The sequence below is a fragment of the Protopterus annectens genome, chromosome 3.part0 (assembly GCF_019279795.1).
Source record: "Protopterus annectens isolate FY-2018-M chromosome 3.part0, PAN1.0, whole genome shotgun sequence".
NCBI classification, from domain to species: Eukaryota; Metazoa; Chordata; order Ceratodontiformes; family Protopteridae; genus Protopterus; species Protopterus annectens.
In genome coordinates this window covers 793,002,106-793,023,160 of record NC_056731.1, presented here as the reverse complement: position 1 = coordinate 793,023,160, position 21,055 = coordinate 793,002,106, and the positions used below count along the sequence as shown (strand labels likewise).

The following is a 21,055-nucleotide window of genomic DNA, read 5'->3' as shown; positions in this document are numbered from 1 at the left end:
TTAGATCAAGGACGCAGTAAGTTGCGTGTAGCAGAGACTGTAATGATGGATGTACAGCCAAAACAGACATAGTTCTGTCATGAAAACCACTACATTTGACCAAATCTGGCACCTCAGTTAATACCTTCAGTGGAATACAAAAAAAAAAACAGACTTGCTTAAATGCATTCAGCCATATTAATTGCTGTAATTCTTTGACTGTTTCTTTCTTTCAGTTGTTCCTTTTTAATGTCCACCTGAATATTTAAACAAGCCTATTTCATTTGTGCATTATCTTCTCCACTGAAGACATTAGCCAATCTGTCTGAAACTGCTTTGGATTAAAGTTTATCAGAAATGAAGATTTTTTTCTAATGTATCTGTTCAGTATGTTAAATTACAGCAGTGAGAAAGCATACCAGGCTACCCCAGCTGTATTACAACTTGTTTCCAACTGATTACTGCTTCTGCTGAATTGCATCTCCAGGTACTTATCTTGTAACAGGCAAACCTGTTAGTGAGGCTGATACTACACTAAAAAGCACAAGTACCTAAAATAAAAAGACTTCAGACGGCACAGTGTTTGCTTTTTATTTTGGTTTCACACTGACAAGTCAAACCATTGCAGTGATGACTGAACAAAGATTTAAGCATAGTAGGCAGTAATTCTTTGAAATACCCCACCCCCCAAAAAAACATTTAACAAATGTCTGAACACTGACAAGAGTCAAAAAGTTATCATATTAATGATCACAGATGGTCTGTTTTTGGTGCAACACAGCAGGTACACTGACAGCTATTGGCGAGTGTTAGCACATAAAAACTTGCTGGTGGGTGTAACAGTTACTGGGCAGTGTTACAAGTGGAATGTACAAAACACAGAATTACAGCACATGAAAATACGTAAATGTACAATCCTAATGTTTGAAAAAGTCCAGTTATCTTTGAATATTACAAAACCAAATCTAGTCAGTCTCACCCCCAAAATAATGGGATACAGTCATTAATAAAGGCAATGCACGTTTCTAGATAAAAACATGGTTAACTGCATGCTTTACATCCATGACCAATATTTATGACTGCAGATATTAAAATAAATCTGAATCAAAAGGAAACGTGTACACTATTCTGTCAAGAAAATTGCAAAAGAAAAAAAATAAATAAACATTTTGCTATGATTCCTTAATCAATTTCATGAAAGGGTGAAAAATATGAAGACTGTACAATATTATAAATCAAATCAAGTCAGTGCACAAAACATCTGTATTAAATTCCAGCAACAATCTGGGTGGGATTAATGTTTTAGTCTCAGTGCAAGGCCTAAGGCCAATGTATGGAATAGTGCAACACTATTTACTGTGAATGACAGCAAGTCTCAGTAAATCTCACCCATCCAGGTGCACACTCACGTGTGCATGTGGTTTCAAACAGTGATTAAGACAGACAAAAATAACTGCTTGTTCATAACAGAAATATGTGATTAAACACTGGAGATTCTCAGCAAATGTAAATGAAATAATATAGCAATAACCAATGAATGGGTGTGGTATAGTGAAGATTTACCCACAGTTGGTGTGGTTTAATTACAAGGGTGAAGCCTGAGTGATTAAACAGTCAACCATGGGTAAATCTTCAATATATCATACCCAGGAGTTGGTTATTGCTATTATACAATGAAATTTAAGAAATGGCTTACTTTTCTTAAAAAGTATATTTAAATAACAGCACCGTGGTGTTCTGCTTTTTTTTCTGTACTGTGCTGCTTCCTTGATGTACTGTGCATGCATATGGCACACACATTCCCACACTTATGCAGTACATTAGTGCTTTGGAAAGCACAGCAGAAAAGGAAGATCTTCATTTCTTTTTTTTTCTTTTTTCTTTTTTTTGGAAAAAAAAAAAGTTTGAAATCCAGACAGTTTAGAGGTACGAGAGATACTGGGCAGAAATACAAGGAAAAGTGGGTATGTTTCTTTAGTTTTGCGTAACGTACCTGATTTTCTTGTATTTCCTCTGCCCTCCATACACACCCTCTTTATGTCTTAGCTCAAGAAAACTAGAAAGCCTTAGCATACATTAATAGAAGAAAGTCCAGGTGACCGGATTTTTTTCTATTGCCATGTGCTCGATTTACAACGGGCACACTGATTGGACTGATCTATCAGTGTGCACGTTTTTGAATGTTAATGACCTGTCTTTGTATAATATTTCTTGATTAAGAACTGGCACAGTTAAAATGGAATGTTTTGACAGCTGTCTTAATGACTTTAGCTCCTCCCTTAGAAAAGCCTTGAACTAAAACTACTCAATGTAATAAGTTCCATACATACATCTTTGACCAAGAGACAGCAATATTACTGGCAGCTTGTTCTCTATGGCAAAATACTGGTTTGTATAGCATTGAAACAGACAGCTACAGTAAGACAATACCATGGAAGAACTCTTGCAACAAAATACATTACAAACAAGCAAAATCCAAAACTGTCAACCCACTACAGGCACATATTGTCCTTGATTACATCTACTGTATATGCATAAGCAAAAATGTTGACAGAATGCTACTGTCAAATTAGACACAGTGTAGCAAACTCCCTGCAGGACATGAATTCATACTTCATTATTTGAGTGCCTATTTCAACAAAAAAAAATCCCTTAAAGAAGCATTTGGAGGGGGGAAACAAAGCACTTTTTACATGCAACATTGATGTTACCCTGTAATTTACTTTTTTATCCTTTGATGAACTGGTTAGGGCTCATGATATGTAACTAAACATTTTCAGGGGTTACCTCAGGGGCTATATATTGTGTTCTTAGTACTACAAACACATCATAACTGCTGAAGTTAACCATACATCAACACCAGCGTCAAACACTTTGACTACTTGGTCAACAGAAACACAGGCAAGGTGACACACTTTGCCTAATGTTGCACATATCACTATGGTGGTAAAATGTTAGTGTATTTAGAATGTTTCTAACAGCAACAAGATGTGTTTTTTCAAACTTCTGTGAAGTACTTGTACTGTTTTAAGATAAGCATTTCTGGGGCTCATTACATTTGCAATCTCAGAATGCAATATTCAATATTAGTATATTCTGAAAACATACTTACACGTTATTGCTTTTAGCAACTGCAGTCTCCTTTACATACTCTTATGCACCTGCATATGACGTTTGCAAATTGTGTGTGTGTGAGACCAAAGTCACTCACTGACCAATCACAAATGGGAAAATAAAACAGCCATTGTCTGAGCTATATAACTGTTACTGTTTCTACTGAGGCATTGTCGAAACTCACAAGAGTAAGAGAACACCTTCAATCATTAAAATCATTTGGTCCCTGACATTTGTTTTTAAAGTGGCACCTTAAATGAGGGGAGTTGTTCTCAGACTACCACTAAAATGTGATTCAGCACAGGTCCTTGAAATTCATCACATTGAAGGGAGTCAATGAGAGAAAAAAAAAAACAGGGGAAAAGTATTTTTAGAGGGCTTCACCCCACCTATCTTAGCTTATTATCAAATATCTCTGACATCACATCAGAGTAGGGCAAAGAGGCAAATTTTAATTAAAAGCGTCTCAAATAATTGAGCTTAAGATGACCTGAATGGCCCCCTTAACAACATATTGTTATAGAAATTCAGACCATTAAAAGTCTCCAATTGTGTTCCACTTTTACTTTACACAGTAGTATCTACCAGTAAATGGCAGACCATTATCCACAGTGAGTCAACAAATACATACGTTTTGTCTGCTTTGATCGGAATTGCTGATTTCTGTTGAGACCTTCGGGGCACTTCAAACAAATTGTCCATTTTCCTTTCCTTGATGCAGCTTTGGCAATTATATTTAAATTGTGTGTAACAGCATTTTTAAACATGTTTTTTTTTTCTGCATTCTTGTGGCAATGTTGGTGATACAGGACTTGCATCAATAATCTGCACTTTAATTTCCTACCACTTTTTCTTGGAATGGTACAAAAATAACAGGTTAACTCTGACTACTTCAAACACCTTTTCGTTTATTTTTTTACATGAAGACAGGGCTGTGATACACTGTAGAGCTCATTCTATTTGCAAGCTTAATGGGTGTTCTGTAACTTTATATTTGCTCTCTTCTCTATACTGGCCATTACACCTAACAATTTTGATCATGTGAACAAAATGCTTTTGACCTGTTTTTAGACAACTAAAGTGCTCTTCTTTTCATTTTCCCAAATGAAGTATGCAAACAGCTGAGAAAATAACTACTTATATTTTACTACACCTGGCTGAGTGTAAAGCATTTATACAAAATTAACTTATCATGAACATAGTTTCACTTTAACTGGCTGTACGTTAGACAGCTAATATTTAGATGTAAGCAAAAAATAATCATTTGCCAAGCAAATCTTATACCTCAGATATACAATGGTCTGGAAATACAAAGAAACAGGAATGCAACCATCTTTTTGTGTTGCTTTAAGTGTAGTTTTAGAAGAACGTATCAAAAAGTACTTTCATAGGAGTGCTTGTGCTTGTTACATTCATTAATACTGAAGAAAGATTTCTGAAATGTGTAAAATTATTTGTATTTTCATTTTTTTTAATCTACTGGCAAATGTTAAAAAAATAGGTGCCTGTGTCCAAGGGACCAAGCCCCATCTCCTGGCCTATATCACTGCCCAATACAAAAATGCCCCAAGGTGCAGTCATTAACAGTGTCTTCAATTCTTGAGTCACAATCAAATCAGACTGTCAATGCTGTTTTACATCATCATGAAGACTATGTTTTCTACAACAAAGTGAGCTCCCCTACTTTCTATGAGAGTATATGTGTAGATACAAGGTCCTGGAATTACAACCATATTCAACATGTAAAGACTTACAGACATGGTCAACATACACAATTAGTAGCGATATGGAGAAGACGATTCCCAATCAGTTTACAAAAAAGACACTTCCAACATCACAAAGAAAAAAACTGCTCAAAATGACATGTTTGACAGGAAAGCCTTCCCAAAACAGACTAAAGTACACACTACCATTTGGAAGCAACATAAATGGATTTGAAAGATGCTTTCATGAAGCATAAACGAAAAGCTTTGACCTCTTCAGCTGCTAGTCGTTTAACACCGAAAAGAATGATGCGCCAGTTTATGACAAAAGACAACAAAACTGGCTATTAATATGGACACTAAGCAGTTCCCATAGCTACTGGGACCAAATGAGACAAGCTCTTTTGCAAAGGATTCGATAATGATCAAAAAATGAGAGAGAGGGAGCAAGAAACTAAGAATATGATGCAACTTCAATCACTTTTCAGAATTTCTATGAAAAAATCTCAGATGATGAATGAAATTGGTTAGCTACAGATTTAGAGATGATATTCAGGTCAGCTTTGAGGTGCCCATTATTTGAAAAACAGGAATAATGACTGTCCAAATTCTTGCAGTTATGAACACCTTCAACTAAGACTATTTCTGAAGACAAATTCACACAGAGAGCAGCAGCAGCCAAGTCAAACTGAAGGCAAAAAAGACTTCAAAGACAGTACGCCTGGCTTCCAATGAGAGTTATTTTTTTTTTTACAACTAACTTGATTATGTTTTTCAGCTGTGGGTTTAAAAAGAAAGAAAGGAAGAGTAGTCTGCAGCTCAGTTGTACATCACTGAATTAAGCATGTTCCTTTATGTCACACTAGGTATTAACCGACAACAAATGCAAATTACCAGGTTGAAGTGAAGTTTCTTTACGAAAGTGGGAGTATTTCTTAACAGGTCATTAAATTAAAAATCACAGAAAAGAACTATTGTCAGTCTACACTGGGACAATGTGGTCTGCTACCAACACAATGAAGAAAGTCAATTAAAAAAAATCATAACACACTACAGCAACTCCATTCCAAGTCAGAAGGATGACTGAGATCATTTATACAGTCCTGAATGGGGAACGTCACAGATCATTAGTCTAGAGACAGAAACACTTTCAGTCAGTGTTACAGAATTATAAGAAAGCTTATGTATACTTCAACCAGACAAGAATCGCTAGTGAAAGAATAAAACTGAAGGATTAAAGTATCCATTAGGTAATTTTGGTTACAATGGATGTGCAACACCACTGAGGAGATCTGCTAACCAACTGCCTATCCCCAAACCTGAAGGTTTTCTTAAGAGAAGGTCTAGGAGTCTGCACTCCACTATTTATTCACATCGTGCTTTAGTGAGAGCAACTTTAACCTGGACAGGAATGGCTCAGGGGAAAAAAAGATGACCTGGTACATGTATAGACTGAACCTTAAGTCCATGTTCATCACTCTCCCTTGGGAAATGCATGTAAAGTGGATCACATGCATGTTCACATTGGCTCTTCTCAAGATGAAACAAGACATCCTCAAGTAAAACCTGTCTCACAAACGGTGTGAGATGAAGTAAATCATTTCTCAAAGTTTGATACACAAGCTTAGAAATTCATGGGCTGATGGCAGGAATATGTCATCTGGAGTAAATCTGAGAAAGTGTAATGTATCAGCTATCACTGATAGTGAATAGCCTGCTGACTGACCCACATCAGAAAACAAGTCAACGGAACTAGTAGTTGTAGTACTAATACTGTGCACACCTAAACGATATACGGGTTCAAATCCCACTATGCTGTTGTAAGGAAGGTCATGTGAGACAGCAAGTCAAAGACCAAACCATTTAACTAGATCCAGCAGAAGAGAAGAAAAGTAATGTGCCAGTTTGATTTAGGTGACACAAATGCCTAAAAACTGCAGACAAGACAGCATCAACAAAAGGTCTGAAGGTATGGAGTTCTGAGAGGTGGTTACTAGCAAAACAATCATGTCAGGTGAAGCACCAGCATTTTTCTGCACTAAATGAGTGACACCAACACAGATAAGAATGTGTGATAAAATCTGTGTAGTTTGCAGTAGTAAGAAGGGGAATACCCGACAGCAGAAGCACCTTACAACAAAGTGCACAAACATCTGACGTCCACTGAAAACCTTCTCTTGCCAAGAAGTCACCCATCATGTCTGCTCAGCACAGCCAGCATCCCTTCTGCAGCAGGTACTACATAGAAACATGACTGTCCTAAACTCTCCACATGTGATGGACCAACTTTCCATGGTGAGTCACAGAATTAGTATGTATAAGCAATTTTTCCCCTCAAGAAAGTACAGTTGTGTAAAATCTTACCATAACTGTAGATGTCCTTCTCTTCACTGATGTACTATTCATTACATTAGGGATCCCATGCCAAGGGTGGGCTGACTAGGTACAGATTAAAGTGGGATGCAAGACTGACTGGGGGGAGCACTGACAAACTTAGTTGGAAGTCATAGGTGTGAAAATATATGTCATATTCCTAGACTGCAAATAGACTTTAAGCTTTGACAGACCTTAAGTGATCTGTGGACTACTGCTGAACACCTCTCCATCAAAGTGTGTGCTCAGTACTTATCACACCCCCTCCAAAGATAAAGACAAAGTTACGTGGATCTGTTGGCACAGAAACCAGCAGATGCAGCATGCAGAGCACTAGCAGTGGCAAATATTAGATTTTAAGGAATTTCCTGGCTTGCTCTGATCTTGTTCTGAAATGGGATGCATTTGCTTCTCTTGTAATACATTTTTTAATTAGTCTGTGGTTTGAGGTTTTAGCTAGAGTATCTCAGTTTGTGTAAATAAGCAACTTTTATGCCATTCATTCATATTTAGCACAAGATCTTTAATTTTCCTGTAAGCAGATGAGATCATATGAAGAATGAGGTCACCAGTATTTTCTGAAAATGGAATACATACACTTGGATCTCGTTGAGTATTTATGACTGACTCACTGCCAAATTAAAAGTAAGGCACTGCAGTCAAGTCAATGAAACACAAGACGACCTTGATAGTACGCTAAAACCTCATCGTGTTCACGAACAAACTGGTGAAGTTGCAAACTGGCTGTCTAGCTGTAGCGAAGAGATTCAAAGTTCAGTTAACTCCATAAGGGGGAGGAAAAAGTTGAGGTAAAATACGAAAAGGTCTTTATCATGCAAAACTGCTTTGGAAACTAAATTCAGTAAATTCAGTAAGCATCTACTAACTTACAGGAAGAGTTCAACAGTTTGCTTAATCAGAATCAGAAAAGGAGTGCAGATAAATCCTGATGCTTTCTGGTTTTCTTTGAAATGAGGAACTTTAAAGCAAGACCCCTTACGAATGTAATGTGCATTAGTTTTCAACTGAAAAGAGGTACCAGAAGGTTGTGTTCATACTCAAGCTGGGTCTATATCACTTAATCGAAATATGTATTCATCAAATACAATTCATCGAACTCTAAACATCGAAATTAATTTCAGCGAACCTTGGACTTTTTTCCCAGGGTTAGGAACCACTCAGCAACTAGCACTACAATGGGGAAAAGGGCAAAGTTGTGGTGATGGCCAAGTTCTTCACAACCCTGGGAAAAAGTCTGAGGTTCGCTGAAATGAATTTCGATGTTTAGAGTTCAATGAATACATATTTTGATTAAGTGATATAGACCCTCCCAAGCTGATGTACATTTAAAGAACTAATACTGTACTCTACACTGCAGTTCTGTAAAATACATTCAAGAACAGCTGCAGCAGACCCCTTATAGAGATGTCATATAATACTGGTTTCAACTCTTCAGTGGTTGTATGCAGGAAGACCAACATTCATCTCAAGAACAGTGTCTGCCTTACGGCATTAGAATCTGGTTGTTTAGGCATGGCTACAGTTCAATCATATGCAGTTCACTAGCAGCAAGTTTTGCAAAACACAAGTACCATGTGTCAAGTTAATGAATTACAGTATTGAAGGTCTTAGAGAAGACAGCAAAAAAACAGCCAGGGAGGGGTGGAGAGCTGCAAGAGATGGAGAGCTGCCTAAAATGTTACACACCACTGGGAGGTGTGGCCATCTGACACCAAGGGAAACGTGGTAGTTGAGACACCAGTAAAGTGAAAAAGGAGAGACATATAGGCACCATACAGGGGATGGCACCAACAAAGTCTTCATGCCAAAAAATAATGGTTCTACAAGCCGTTTCTAATACTACTATTGAGCATGGTTACAGTATATGGCATCTGCCATGAAAGTTCATAGGTTCATAGATTAGTACTAGGCTAACTGCCCTTGTGAGCCATTTTAAGCCTAGCCAATTATCCCTGGTGAAACTCTAACCCCGCATCTTGTGTTTTGTAAGGCAAACACCTTAATGATTAAGCCAACCTCCCAACAGGCAACAGACGTCTAGAAAACAAAGAGAAGAAATACAAAGTTTGGAAACCTAGTGCTGGTGGAAGTCATATGAGGAAAGAATAAAGTAATTGGTAGGCTCAGAATTTGCTTGTGTTTTGTGTACTAAGCTCCTGTGGTCATATAGCTGGACCAACAGCAGTAAGAAGTCTTTGAAAGGCTGGAGACTGAGACAGTGTTTAATAGGATTTATACTGATCTTAGTTTTTATGCTTATCGTATTTTTAAAAATTCACTCAGCCCTTCTAAGGAAGAGAAAGATAAGTTATTCAAGTCAGCATGAGAATAACCCAAAAGCAAGGGAAAATATTCCTCAGTTAAACTTATGATGTCACAATATCATTCTGGTGATCCAGCGCATGGTTATGATGGCCCTCCAGTATGTTTAGTCAACGACTTCAAGTAGCCTTGCAGAAGTTACAGCAGACGGGACAGGATCCAGAACTGAAGTATGAGTCTGTTTAAAAATTAATGATGACTTATGAATCACATGCACTTTACTGCCATCTTTGCTGAACTAAAACCATAGTATGGAAAAATAAAATCAAAATACGGAATACACATTTTTTAAAGAAAAGTTGGAAATAAGACATTTTGTATCCAAACGTACTGAGCACAACTGTAACACAGGCATTGTAAAGAGAAAAAAAATGAGTTAGAAAGACATATATGTCACCTATGTTACTTCAGATGATACCATCCCACACCAACAATTTCCAGTAGTCAAATATAACGTGCTGGAATAGTTTTAGCAAGGTGGTGACTGTCCTGGACAATCTAAAGGATTACAAAATGTCCTAAACAAAGACAGCCTGTAAACTGTCAGACTGTTCTTGTTTTCCTAAGGCAGCAATGAATTATGGGATTGTGTCAGTTGTACCACCACCAGTTTCCACAAATGCTATTTCAGCAAAAATGTTTTGCCGAAAGTACTTTCAATAAAAGCAGAGAATTCATCTTTACCACTTCTGTGCGATTTTGGAGTACATAAATTTAAGTTCTGGTGGTGTCTCCCCACATGATGGTGCAGAGAAGCTTGTCCTGCAAAAAGCAGCAAATTTATTGTTGGATTTGCCAAAAGAGTTTTTGGCTGAATGTTTTCATTGTACGTGGCTTTGCAGATAATGCTAATGATGCAGCAACATGCTTCCTGAATTTTTTGGCTGTCGCATAAAAACTTGTTTCCATGGTAAAAAAATAGTACAGCTGTTAAAAAGCTGTCCAAACTGATCACAATCTGCTCTGACTGCTTTTAGACTGTGTGCGTGTGTGTGAGTGGGGGGGAGCACCCATCTCCTTGCTTCAGTTCTATTTTTTATCAAATTGAAAAGAACTGAGTATGAGTCTTTAACTGAGCACAGGGAGAAATATGGAACAGCACAGCAAGATCCATGGGTCAGGAGATGTAACTTCGCATAATTTTATTCAGGAGAGATTTGCCTGGCTCCTGCTCCTACCACTAGGCAAGTTACCAAGGTTAGATCAATTCTGCTTTTTGGAAAGGTCTTTTGTAATGAAGAGGAACACATCTATAGTCCACACATGCTATCAACTGCCAAAGCCATTCAAGTACTGTACTTTATGGGGCATAGAATTTCAACTCAAACACTGCCATGGAAAGGGAATAAGCTCCTATATGTTTTAGAAATTTATCACAGCATAGATGGGAAAGGAGCCCAAAAGAAAATATGTGCATCTACTAGAGTAATAGTCACTAAATCAGGCTTTTGTTTCAAGGTGGCATGTGAAACATTGCATTCTTTGCAATATTCTGTCCCACTTCAGCTGTTGCATTGGCCAAAGTAAATATTTAGTCTGTGTCCAAATGGACTGGAAATGAATTAAGGACAGGTAAAAGATTATTTGGATGCAAGATGTTTTTTTTAACAAATAAAAAAAATGTTAACCAAAAAAAACTTGAGCGCATTTGCAGATAGCCTGATAAACAAAGTCCCTTTTTGCTGTATGACTGCTGCAATCATTTCAACAGTGTTAAAAAAAAAAAAAAAAAAATCAAACCCCAGGTTCATACATTGCTGATTCAACTGCTCAGTTACAAATTCATACATTCAAACTGAACTACTATAGGGTTTTAATTGGAGGAAACTTTCATATGCCTAAATGCAGCTCTTTCCACAGAGAATCTTAACTCCAGTAGTGAAAACTAAATTTTTGAGACCCCACAATAAGATTAGAAAATGAAAAAATGTTATATTTTTCTCCACTAATGCTAGATGACAGTGTTGTAAAAGTGTTAACATGTAATACTGTTAAAGAAAAAAAAATAAACTCTACAATCATACGTGCAAAAACTTTTTTTTCTTTTGTTTTTTTTTGCAAAAACATTTCTTGGAGATGTAATAGAAGCCAACAGAAAAGCAAACATTTCACTATATGGTTAAAACACAAACTGTTAGACAAATTGCACACAACACCATAGTCTTTGTTGTACATGCACAGGAAGGAAAATACACTGTCCATGAAACAAAACAATGGAATACAAGTAAGTGCTCGATTCCTTTCAAGTATGCATACAAACAGTAAAGTGAATTAACATTCCTGGCTCTCTGATGCCCTTACAAAAGAATAAAAACTGAATATCCCAAGTTACAGGTAAGACCACCCTATGAAAATGCTGAAAAAAATCAAGGAAAAAAAGGATGCGGATTATTCAGACTGTAATATGAGCATGTAGTGCCCTGATAACGGCTTGCTCCTCTCTCCAGGAGAGGAGGGAAATGCTTCAGTGATCAGTTCAGCTTCTTGTGAGAAACATTATTTTCATATAATTCAAGGTCATCTGGTGTGAAATCTGCACAGAATCCATTGGGGACTGGGGCAGAAGGAGATTCCGAACAGCTCTCATGGTCTGAAGGATAAAGATATAGGTATTCTTCTGCAAAATCAGGATGTGCTTCTGCAAACTCACTGAAATCAGCTATTATGAAACAAAAAAGAGAAAAAAACGTTAGTAATATTGCAGTTCAACAATTTGTGTTGGTGCATATTATATATAATGGTCTACTTCTAAATCCTAAAGACCACATTACCAAAGACGAAAATACCAAGATGAAAATTATGAAGTCTCAGAAACCAGAAAGTTGGTGTTTTACCATGCTAAGTAAACAGATGGCCACTGCTAAATGGAATGCACGCAGAGGCCAACATGGCCTTTTCTCCACTGTAATGCGGTCTCTGAGTTCGTACATTAATTTATGGGGGTGTGGGGGGCACAGCCTCCCACCTAGCTGGATGTTTCTTACCTCGGTGTGCTTTCAATTTTTGCACTGGACAAATGCGTAATTACCAAGATCAAATGCCGATGTTTGGGTTTTTGCAGTTTCGGGATTTTCGTCTTTGGGACTCAGAAGTAGACACACAGACACACACACACACACACACACACATACATATATATATATATCTATATCTATATCTATATATATATATATATATATATATATATATATATTTATATATATATATATATATATATATATATATATATATATATATGGGTTCAGTTTATAATTTTGAAATACTGAAATCCCAAATTTCGGTATCCCGAAATTATAAAGTCGAACCTTTAAAATCTGAGTATCTCAAATTCGCGGTTATGGCTTTATGGTACGTTACATGTGGTGTTGTGAGTGGATGGTGTCTGGTGTTGTGTGTGGATTTAGGTGTAATTTAAGGTAAGTGAGTGTTTTGTAAGGGTTTTGTGTGGGAGTTTGAGTGTGTGTGAATGTGTTTGTCAGTTGTACGTGTGGGTTAGGGTAGGCAGGTGAAAGTATGGGTGCGTAAGTGTTGGATGTGCTGGTGTTTGTATATGTGTGATGTTTGTGTGGATGTGAGGGATTATAGAATGTGTGGGTGTAAGTTTCTGTGCCTGTTTGTGCGATCTCAGAGTTAGTATATATAAGTAGGGAGGGGGTGAGTGGCGCAGGCCCCACATGGGGGTGCAGGGTGGCTTGCCCCCCTGCTTATATGTAGTGTAGATTTGTTTGTGTTTTTGTGTGCGTTTTGTTTGTTGTGGTGTGTGTTGGATGATGTATGTGTTGTGTGGTATATGGTGTGTTTCTGTTTGTGATTTTGTAGTTTTGGGTTTTGGGACGTTCGACTTTATGGTTTTGAAATGAAAATTCGGGACTTCAGTATTTCAAAATTATAAAGTGAACCCATATACACACAGACACAGACACACACACACACACACACACACACACATATATATATATATATATATATATATATATGTATATATATATATATATATATATATATATATATATATATATATATATATATATATTATATATATATATATATATATATATATATATATATCTACAATATATTAGTGAATTTACATTTTACGTTAACGTAAATCTGCTAATATAATTACGCAAAAGTGCGTTTTATCAAAAACGCAATTTCTCATAATAAAGTTTACAAACTAGAGTAGTAAGGGGGAATGCTGACTGAAAATATGCTGTTTGCATGTTATATTAGTTGTACATCAACATTTAGTGTTGATGTACAACTAATGGGACTTTTACTGAGATCGTGGTACAGTGGGGATGAGGGAATGTTCTCTTTTCCCCACTGTAGTGTGATCTCGGAGTGAGAATATTAAAGTAGGGGGGTGTGGGGAGTGCAGGGGGGGTGAAGCCCCCCTGCATAAAAGTATTTTAAGTGTTTTATTTTTTTTTGGGGTCACGAATTTACCCGAAAGTTAATTTTCATTGAAATGCACTTTCGGGTAAATGCATTCGCGGATTTACATTTCATTGAAACATAAATTCGCCTGAATGCAGTAGACTCATACATTTTATATATATATATATCCTGCTCTTATTGTCATTTTTGTTCTGCTACTGTCAGACATCCGTTACCTTTTCCTTTCCAGCTACATACTAAGTTCTTTAGCAGCCTCTGATAACATCTGACATTGTAAGCTCCAAACATGAGAAGTGTGCCCCTTACAAGGCCAGACTAAGTGGACCACCTGAATACATAAATACCACCTAAGAGACCTCTAGTTACAAGTTAGTTAACAGATAGTCTTACCATATCAGTTGATCTAAGAGGGGATTCCCCTCCTTTGTGAGTCTTTGATTAGGTCTACCAATGCTTTCCTTCCAAAGTAAAATGTTTTCTCCACTAAAGCTGCTTCACATAGGGGTGCATGTGTGACATCAATCCGAGGACAAAGTAGCATGCTGCTCTTAAAGAATAAGTCTAATCCTGAAGCACCCCGGTTTATCCCACTCCTCTATGTTCAGCACATTTCCTGCAAATCAAAAAAAAAATCCCAATTTGACAAGTCAGCTTACAGGCAACTTCAAACTCTGCAACTGAATGTCTGAACTATCCAAGTGGATGGTGTGGACGGGGTGGTGGGGGTACATGTACCAAACAAAGGTGGAGTTTCAGACACCAAATGATACAGCAAAAAGGTATTTGCTACATCTAACATCCGGAGCCATCCATGATGGGTCTACAACTAGGATGAATTCCAAGCAGTAAATTTACTATGAAGGAGGAGCCAAAACGCTAGAAGGTTACGTTCTGAAAAAACAAAGGAAGTGCGACTTCTGGTAGCACAGATGAGCCACAGCAGAGACATCTGCAATAATGATATTTTTGAGGCAAGTCCTGGAAGCAGCCATTTTATTTACACCTTGTTTACCAGGCAGGCAGTCATACAGCCTTTATATATATATATATATATATACCATATTAGAGACTATTCTATACCATTTTAAGACAACAGTTAAGTAGTTTATTGGTGGTCTTCTTACAGGAAAACAGGTAAAAATATCTTGTACAGTTATTCATCTAACTTAGTTTGCAGACATCATAACATTGCATGTTTACTACATTCAATACTTTAGAGGTTAATCTGCGCCTGAAAGCTGCTACGTTTATATTTCTTGTGAAGAGCATATTTAAGGCTGATATGAAATGCTGGAAGACTTTTCTGCTGTCTCACTTCAGCTGTTCCAAGCAGACTGGTCCTAACCGGGAAAATGCTTTTTCATCAATAATAGTTTTAAATTTTGATCTTATTAGGGTAAGTGCATTTTCATTACTTGCTCTGAGATCATAACATTAGATTCTTATTCACAGTTTTAAGGCTAGTGAGGGACATTTCTTTCCATTTACTAGCTTACAGAGAAAACAGGTTAGTTATTCAGTTGCTCTTACTGTGGCTTGCAGCCAATCAGTCTTCTGCAGTGACAGTTGTGGGCTCTTGGTTCAGCCAAAGTACATGCAGCAACAAAGTTTATTATCTGATATTTGAAGGGATGAACATTGTGGAGATATCAGTGCAACAATAAGGAAGACGTACTCAGGTTTGAGAATGAGCAGTTCTTTGCCAATGATTTTCTTGTTTCAGGAAAGAGTATATTGGTTATTCAGTAAAAAAAAAAAACGTTGCAACAGCTTAAGATTAAACAGCTGTTTTTCCTGGAGTTTTAATAACACAGATGGGTCTAACAAACTGTAAACATGTCTGTTCGGGTCTACATTAGATCAGCGAATGCTTAAAAACGCGAACGCTGATTGATCGACCATATGTAAGCGAAAGCTTGCAATCTCAAACTGTCAGATCAGCGATTTTTTTCCTAGGGAAAAAAATCGCTGATCCAAAAGACATACACACAACACAAGCACACCAAGCAAACAGAAATCCACGCACCTACATCTAAAATCTGACACCTAACCCTACACTAAACTGCACACACCACTAACTATCCACTTACCTTAACCCAAACCCTAACCCTAAGGTCCGTCACTATCGCACACTCACCTCACCCGCTCCCTAACCCTAACTCACCTTAACCCGCCCTAACCCTCACGTCCACACAATCGCACACATACCTAACCCGAGCCCTAACCTAACTCACCTAACCCACCCTAACACTCACATCCACACAATCTTACCTGAATCCACCACAGCACTGAAAATACCGAAGCAACAGAAGCTGACAACCAAATTCTTTCCCGAGGAAAAAATTTGAGTTTCTGTTGCTTCGATATTTTTAACTTTTGCTAAAATAAGGTTGGTCAATCAGCATTCGCTTGTTTAAGCATTCGCTGATCTAATATAGACCCATCTGTTCATAGACTTGATTAACTATATTGCATTCTGGATCCTTAAATATAATTTTTATTTGGTTGCTTAGCTTTTCTGCATAGCAAAATAGCAAACAGCATAATTAACATTCAGAAAAAATGCATTTTTTGTGCAATTCTACACTGTAGAATGTTAAAAGCGGTCCTGGTACCTTTGCAGAATAGTGAGGGACTTGTCATTGGAGGGAATCTAACAATGTCACAGTACATCATAATACCCAAGTCAGGAACTGTAAGATCCTTGAAGTGGAGGGAGAATACAATAACACTACAGATCCCCACAAGAAAGTGCATGCATGTCCGATTAGATGTTGCAAACAGCTACTTGGAAGGTTCTTATGGGTAAGGATTTCTTGAACTCGGTGACAACTTCAGAAATGAAATTTGACTTGAGTTTCTTTAGCAGACAGGCACTGTGGATAGTATCAAAAGCAGTGGTCATATCCCGCCAGTAAATATTCTAGAACTCATATGTATATGGAACTCACCTCTGTAAGAAGGACATCTTTGCATTTGCTGGCAATGAGAATGTTAGTTATTATGGACAAGTTACGTCTTTTACAGATTTGCCAAACACTCTGGGAGATGGGACTTCATAGCTTTTTGTTTATTTCAGAGGAATGTGGATTTACAAGCACTTACCAAAATTATTGCTTTATTTGTTACATTAATCATCAGATTTTTTTCTTAGATTGTTAGAATACTTAGCTTTTTTCTGCGGTTAAGGTAATTTCCGTTTTTCATTCTCTGGACTGGACTATCATACTGGTCCATGCTTTAACTCCTTCTCAAATAAAAGCTTTTATGTCCATGGTAAGTCAAAGGAATTTATGCCCATTTAGCTTCATTTTCTTGCTGAGAAGCTACTTCTATATGGCAGACAGCGGTTTTGTAAAAACAACAGGGCCCATTCTGCATCACATTTACTACCATGCCAATGACAGTAAAATAGCAAAATTTAATGCAACTGGCAATCTACTTGAAAATCTATATGGAAATTTGCTTAGCTACTACAAACTCTTCCTTTTCTGGTGCAAAAGAGATTAGCAACTTTCATTCATTTCTATGGAGGATCCATTTGTAGGCCATGTGAAAGGTGTTAATATCATGCAGGCCCTTCCTCTGATACTATCAGCCATTCACAGATTCTAATCTAACTCAGGCCTGGTTAAACTCTGAGCTCTGTAAGCTTATGAGGACTAACCAAAGAATGAAGTGTAAGCAGTGTTGCATGGGATTCCCAAAAAAACATGTTCTGGATAACCATTTTTTGCTATGGAAGGCAGAGATTACCTGGAAGAAGTATACGTAACTTATTTCAGGAAGATTTTTGGTGCCACATATTGTGCAGCAGCACTCTTCTTTGTGGTTCCCTCGTTTCCTGTTTCTTCATCATAACCAGTGGGTTGAACTTTGTCAAACCAAGCTGATTCCATCTTTTGCTGATTTTTCAGCTAATTGAAAAAGGCTTTGATTACTCTAGTTTTTAAAGCTGTGTTACATCCAGAAGATCGGGATAATTTTTAACTGATCTCAAATCTTCCCTTTTAAGGTATACCTCTGCAGAAAGTGGATTTGTGCAGTAGAATAATTACTAGACACACAACAGTATATCTCTGTTCAGTCCAGTCTGGGTTTTGGGACAGACAATGAGGTGGTATTTTAATGACCTTCTTATGACAACAGGAATCGACATTACTACTTGGTTCTGTACTACACAATTTGCTGTTAGTGTCTCACCTGGAGAATCATGCCATCTTGCTTGATCAGTCAGAATATTACTGCAGCATCAATGGAGTAACTCTGAACTGATTTGCCTCCAACGTCTCCATGAGGATAGACTGATGTCAGGGGTTAATATTACTGCTTCTTAATCCCGTGACTTTGGTGTTCTGCAAGGTTCTACTCTTAGGCCACAATCATTCACCATATATATGTTTCATTTGGGAGATGCTGTTCAGAGGAAAGGCTTGTAATATCATTGTTATGCTGATGATAAACAGCATTATCCCTCTAGCCATCAGAAGTTGATGTCAGCCATAACCACCATTGCTAATGTAACGTCCTTACTTTTTTATTTCTATAGATTTATTGACAGAGGTACAGAACTGATCCATACCAACAAATTTCAAGAACTGCCTCCAAAAAATATATAAGAATAAACAAGCAAACATTCCAGAAATAGTTCAAAAGTAATAATTGGGTCTGAGGTGGCCTAATGGTTAAGGTGTTTGCCTTACAAACACAAGGTGCAGGGTTTGAGTCTCACAAGGGATAATTGGCTAGGCTTAAAATGGCTCGCAAGGGCAGTTAGCTTAGTACTAATCTATGAATCGAAAATTGAATGGTACGAATCACTAAAGGTCTACCTTTAATGATCGAACCATTAAAATTTCGAATGTTCAAAAAAAATAAACAAAAAAAAATCTAAAGGGTGCGGGCAGGGGGGTAAGCCACCCTGCACCCTTATGGAGATTTCCATTTACCCATTCGACGTTCTGCACTTTCGCTATTCTCGTGTTGACAATGTTTCATTTGACATTGTCGGCTTTCGAGAATACAATAGGTAACCATAATAATTACAGCAAATAAATGCAGTAAAATGCAAAAAGTGAAAATTTACATACTGTTTGTATAGAAAGACAAATAAGCAATTCCTTGAAGTTGTAAAGGAACCAAACAGAAAGCAAGGACAGGGTAAGGAAAACAGTAGGTGATTGTGGAGTATATTAGAAGGAAGGAAGGGAGGTGAAAATAACTGGGGGGGAAGCATTTGGCTCATCAGTCGCTTCATATGGAATATTCATATGTGACTCTGGGGAATTTAATGTTGTAGTAGATGAGTCAAATGGTTGCAATTAAAAAAAAAAATCACATTCAGCAGAGTATAGAAGCTGCATTCTGATGTTTTTCCTGAGCTTCAGGATAAATATTTAGGTCCCTGACAAATAGCAGAATAGATTTCCAGACTTTACGTCCAATGACCAAGAAGTGATGCCTAATGTACTACTTCCTAGTGTTGGAAGTTTGAAGTAAATGAGTTTTATTTGGACGAGACCAAAGCTTGTATCTTCCTTCTCTTACCGAAAGCCTCCAAGATAAGTATGAGAATGAATTCAGTTTAGCTCATTTACACAGAAAAGTGACTCAGGATTCATTTCTGTGTTCACCCTCATGCACCCTTATTAATGGCTAATTGCACACACATTTGTATGCTGCCTACATTGAACAGCTTGAACATAGAAAAAAATAACACTCATGCTTTTTAAATGTAGTTTTCACATTTGAATAATCAGAGTAAAAAATTATTTTTCCAACCACTCCTGCGGTCACATTTCATTTCCTTGAATTTACCTGAATGAGCAGTATTTTCCTCTTGAATATTTGTTTTGTTAAAGCTTATGTTACCAATTGTATTTGCAGTCAGAATTTAAGTGATATTAAAAAATTTGCTTACCATAGATAGCTAAGCAAGAAAACAGTTTTAGGACAAGTAAATGCCAGCAGCAGCCAACTGGCTAAAACTGGATCTAGCCTGTTTACTTCCTCCTTGTACGTCAGCCAACAGATCACTGAAGAAGTGACTGGGCATAATGACCACAACTTTAGTGAGCTGTACTGCTGCTTTTGTTTGTTTTTAGTGCTGGAGAAAGTATTTCTGATGGGTACGGGGTCTCTATTTGTGGATCAAAAGTGACTGATTGTAATGTCATTTGCTCCAGGTAAACGGTCAATATTATTGTTTTGCTGGGCTAATATGTATTTTGTGAAGAAAACAGGAATACTTAACTGTGGTCACTGCTTTTATGAAAAAACCTGCAATGCACTAGTGTGGCCCTAGGTCAATCACAATCAGACATATGAGGTGTACACAGTCAAACTGAGTATAACTGCTGGGTATAGGGACTGTTTGTGGATGAGAAAGGACTAACCCTGCTATTTGCTCCAGGTAATTAGTCCTGCATCTGGCTATGCTGAACTAGTCTGCATTGTTGTGAAGTTAATAAGATGGAATACTTCACTGTGGCTATTTTATGATTTTGAAAAACAAAATTAAATATATTACTATGGCCATCTTATTTTTCTTTTTCTCTGTGATGAGATATCTGAGGTGTACACAGTCAAAGTGGCTATAATTGCTGGGAATGATGGCAGTTTATGCATAAAAGTCAGTTAATCTTGCTATCATTTAGTCTCAATTAAACAGCTTCTAAGCTGGCATGGTAGAGGCAGTCACATGCAATGTATGTACAGTAGTGTATTCGCCAAAATCAGTATAACATGCTCACTGCTGTAAACCGTGTGCATGCATGTATTTGGGGGTTGTTGCAGAGTATCTAAGACTAATATTGGCTGGAATTTCTTTCAATTTCTGTCACAGGCAAACCCTCTGCACAGTACACAATAAGTGGTTGTCTAGTGGTCTGATTAGAATGTGTGTGTAAAAGCAGTTGAACATTTACACAGATGTACATTAAATAGCACTGCCATCTCACACCCCTTGGTTCTCTGGTTCATTTTTTGGTGGGGCTCTTTCTGTGTGACGTCTGCATGTCTTCCCTGTTTCTCTGAAGGTTTATTCAGAGCTCTGGTTTATTCTAATGATACAAACATGTGCCATAGATGAATTTGCATTCCTCTAATTTCACTGTAGATGACTGCGCAGGGTTCCACATTGG

General features: G+C 37.4%; 1 protein-coding gene across 1 annotated transcript in view; it reads right to left on the bottom strand.

Annotated features, from left to right (window-relative positions):
* Positions 1-556: 556 nt before the first annotated feature.
* LPCAT1 (lysophosphatidylcholine acyltransferase 1) overlaps positions 557-21,055 on the bottom strand; it is an 850,717-nt gene continuing 830,218 nt past the window's right edge. The window contains exon 14 of the mRNA XM_044065140.1: positions 557-12,171. Within this exon, the coding sequence (XP_043921075.1) occupies positions 11,984-12,171 (188 nt within the window). The 3' untranslated portion in view covers positions 557-11,983. The remainder of the gene's footprint in view (positions 12,172-21,055) is intronic.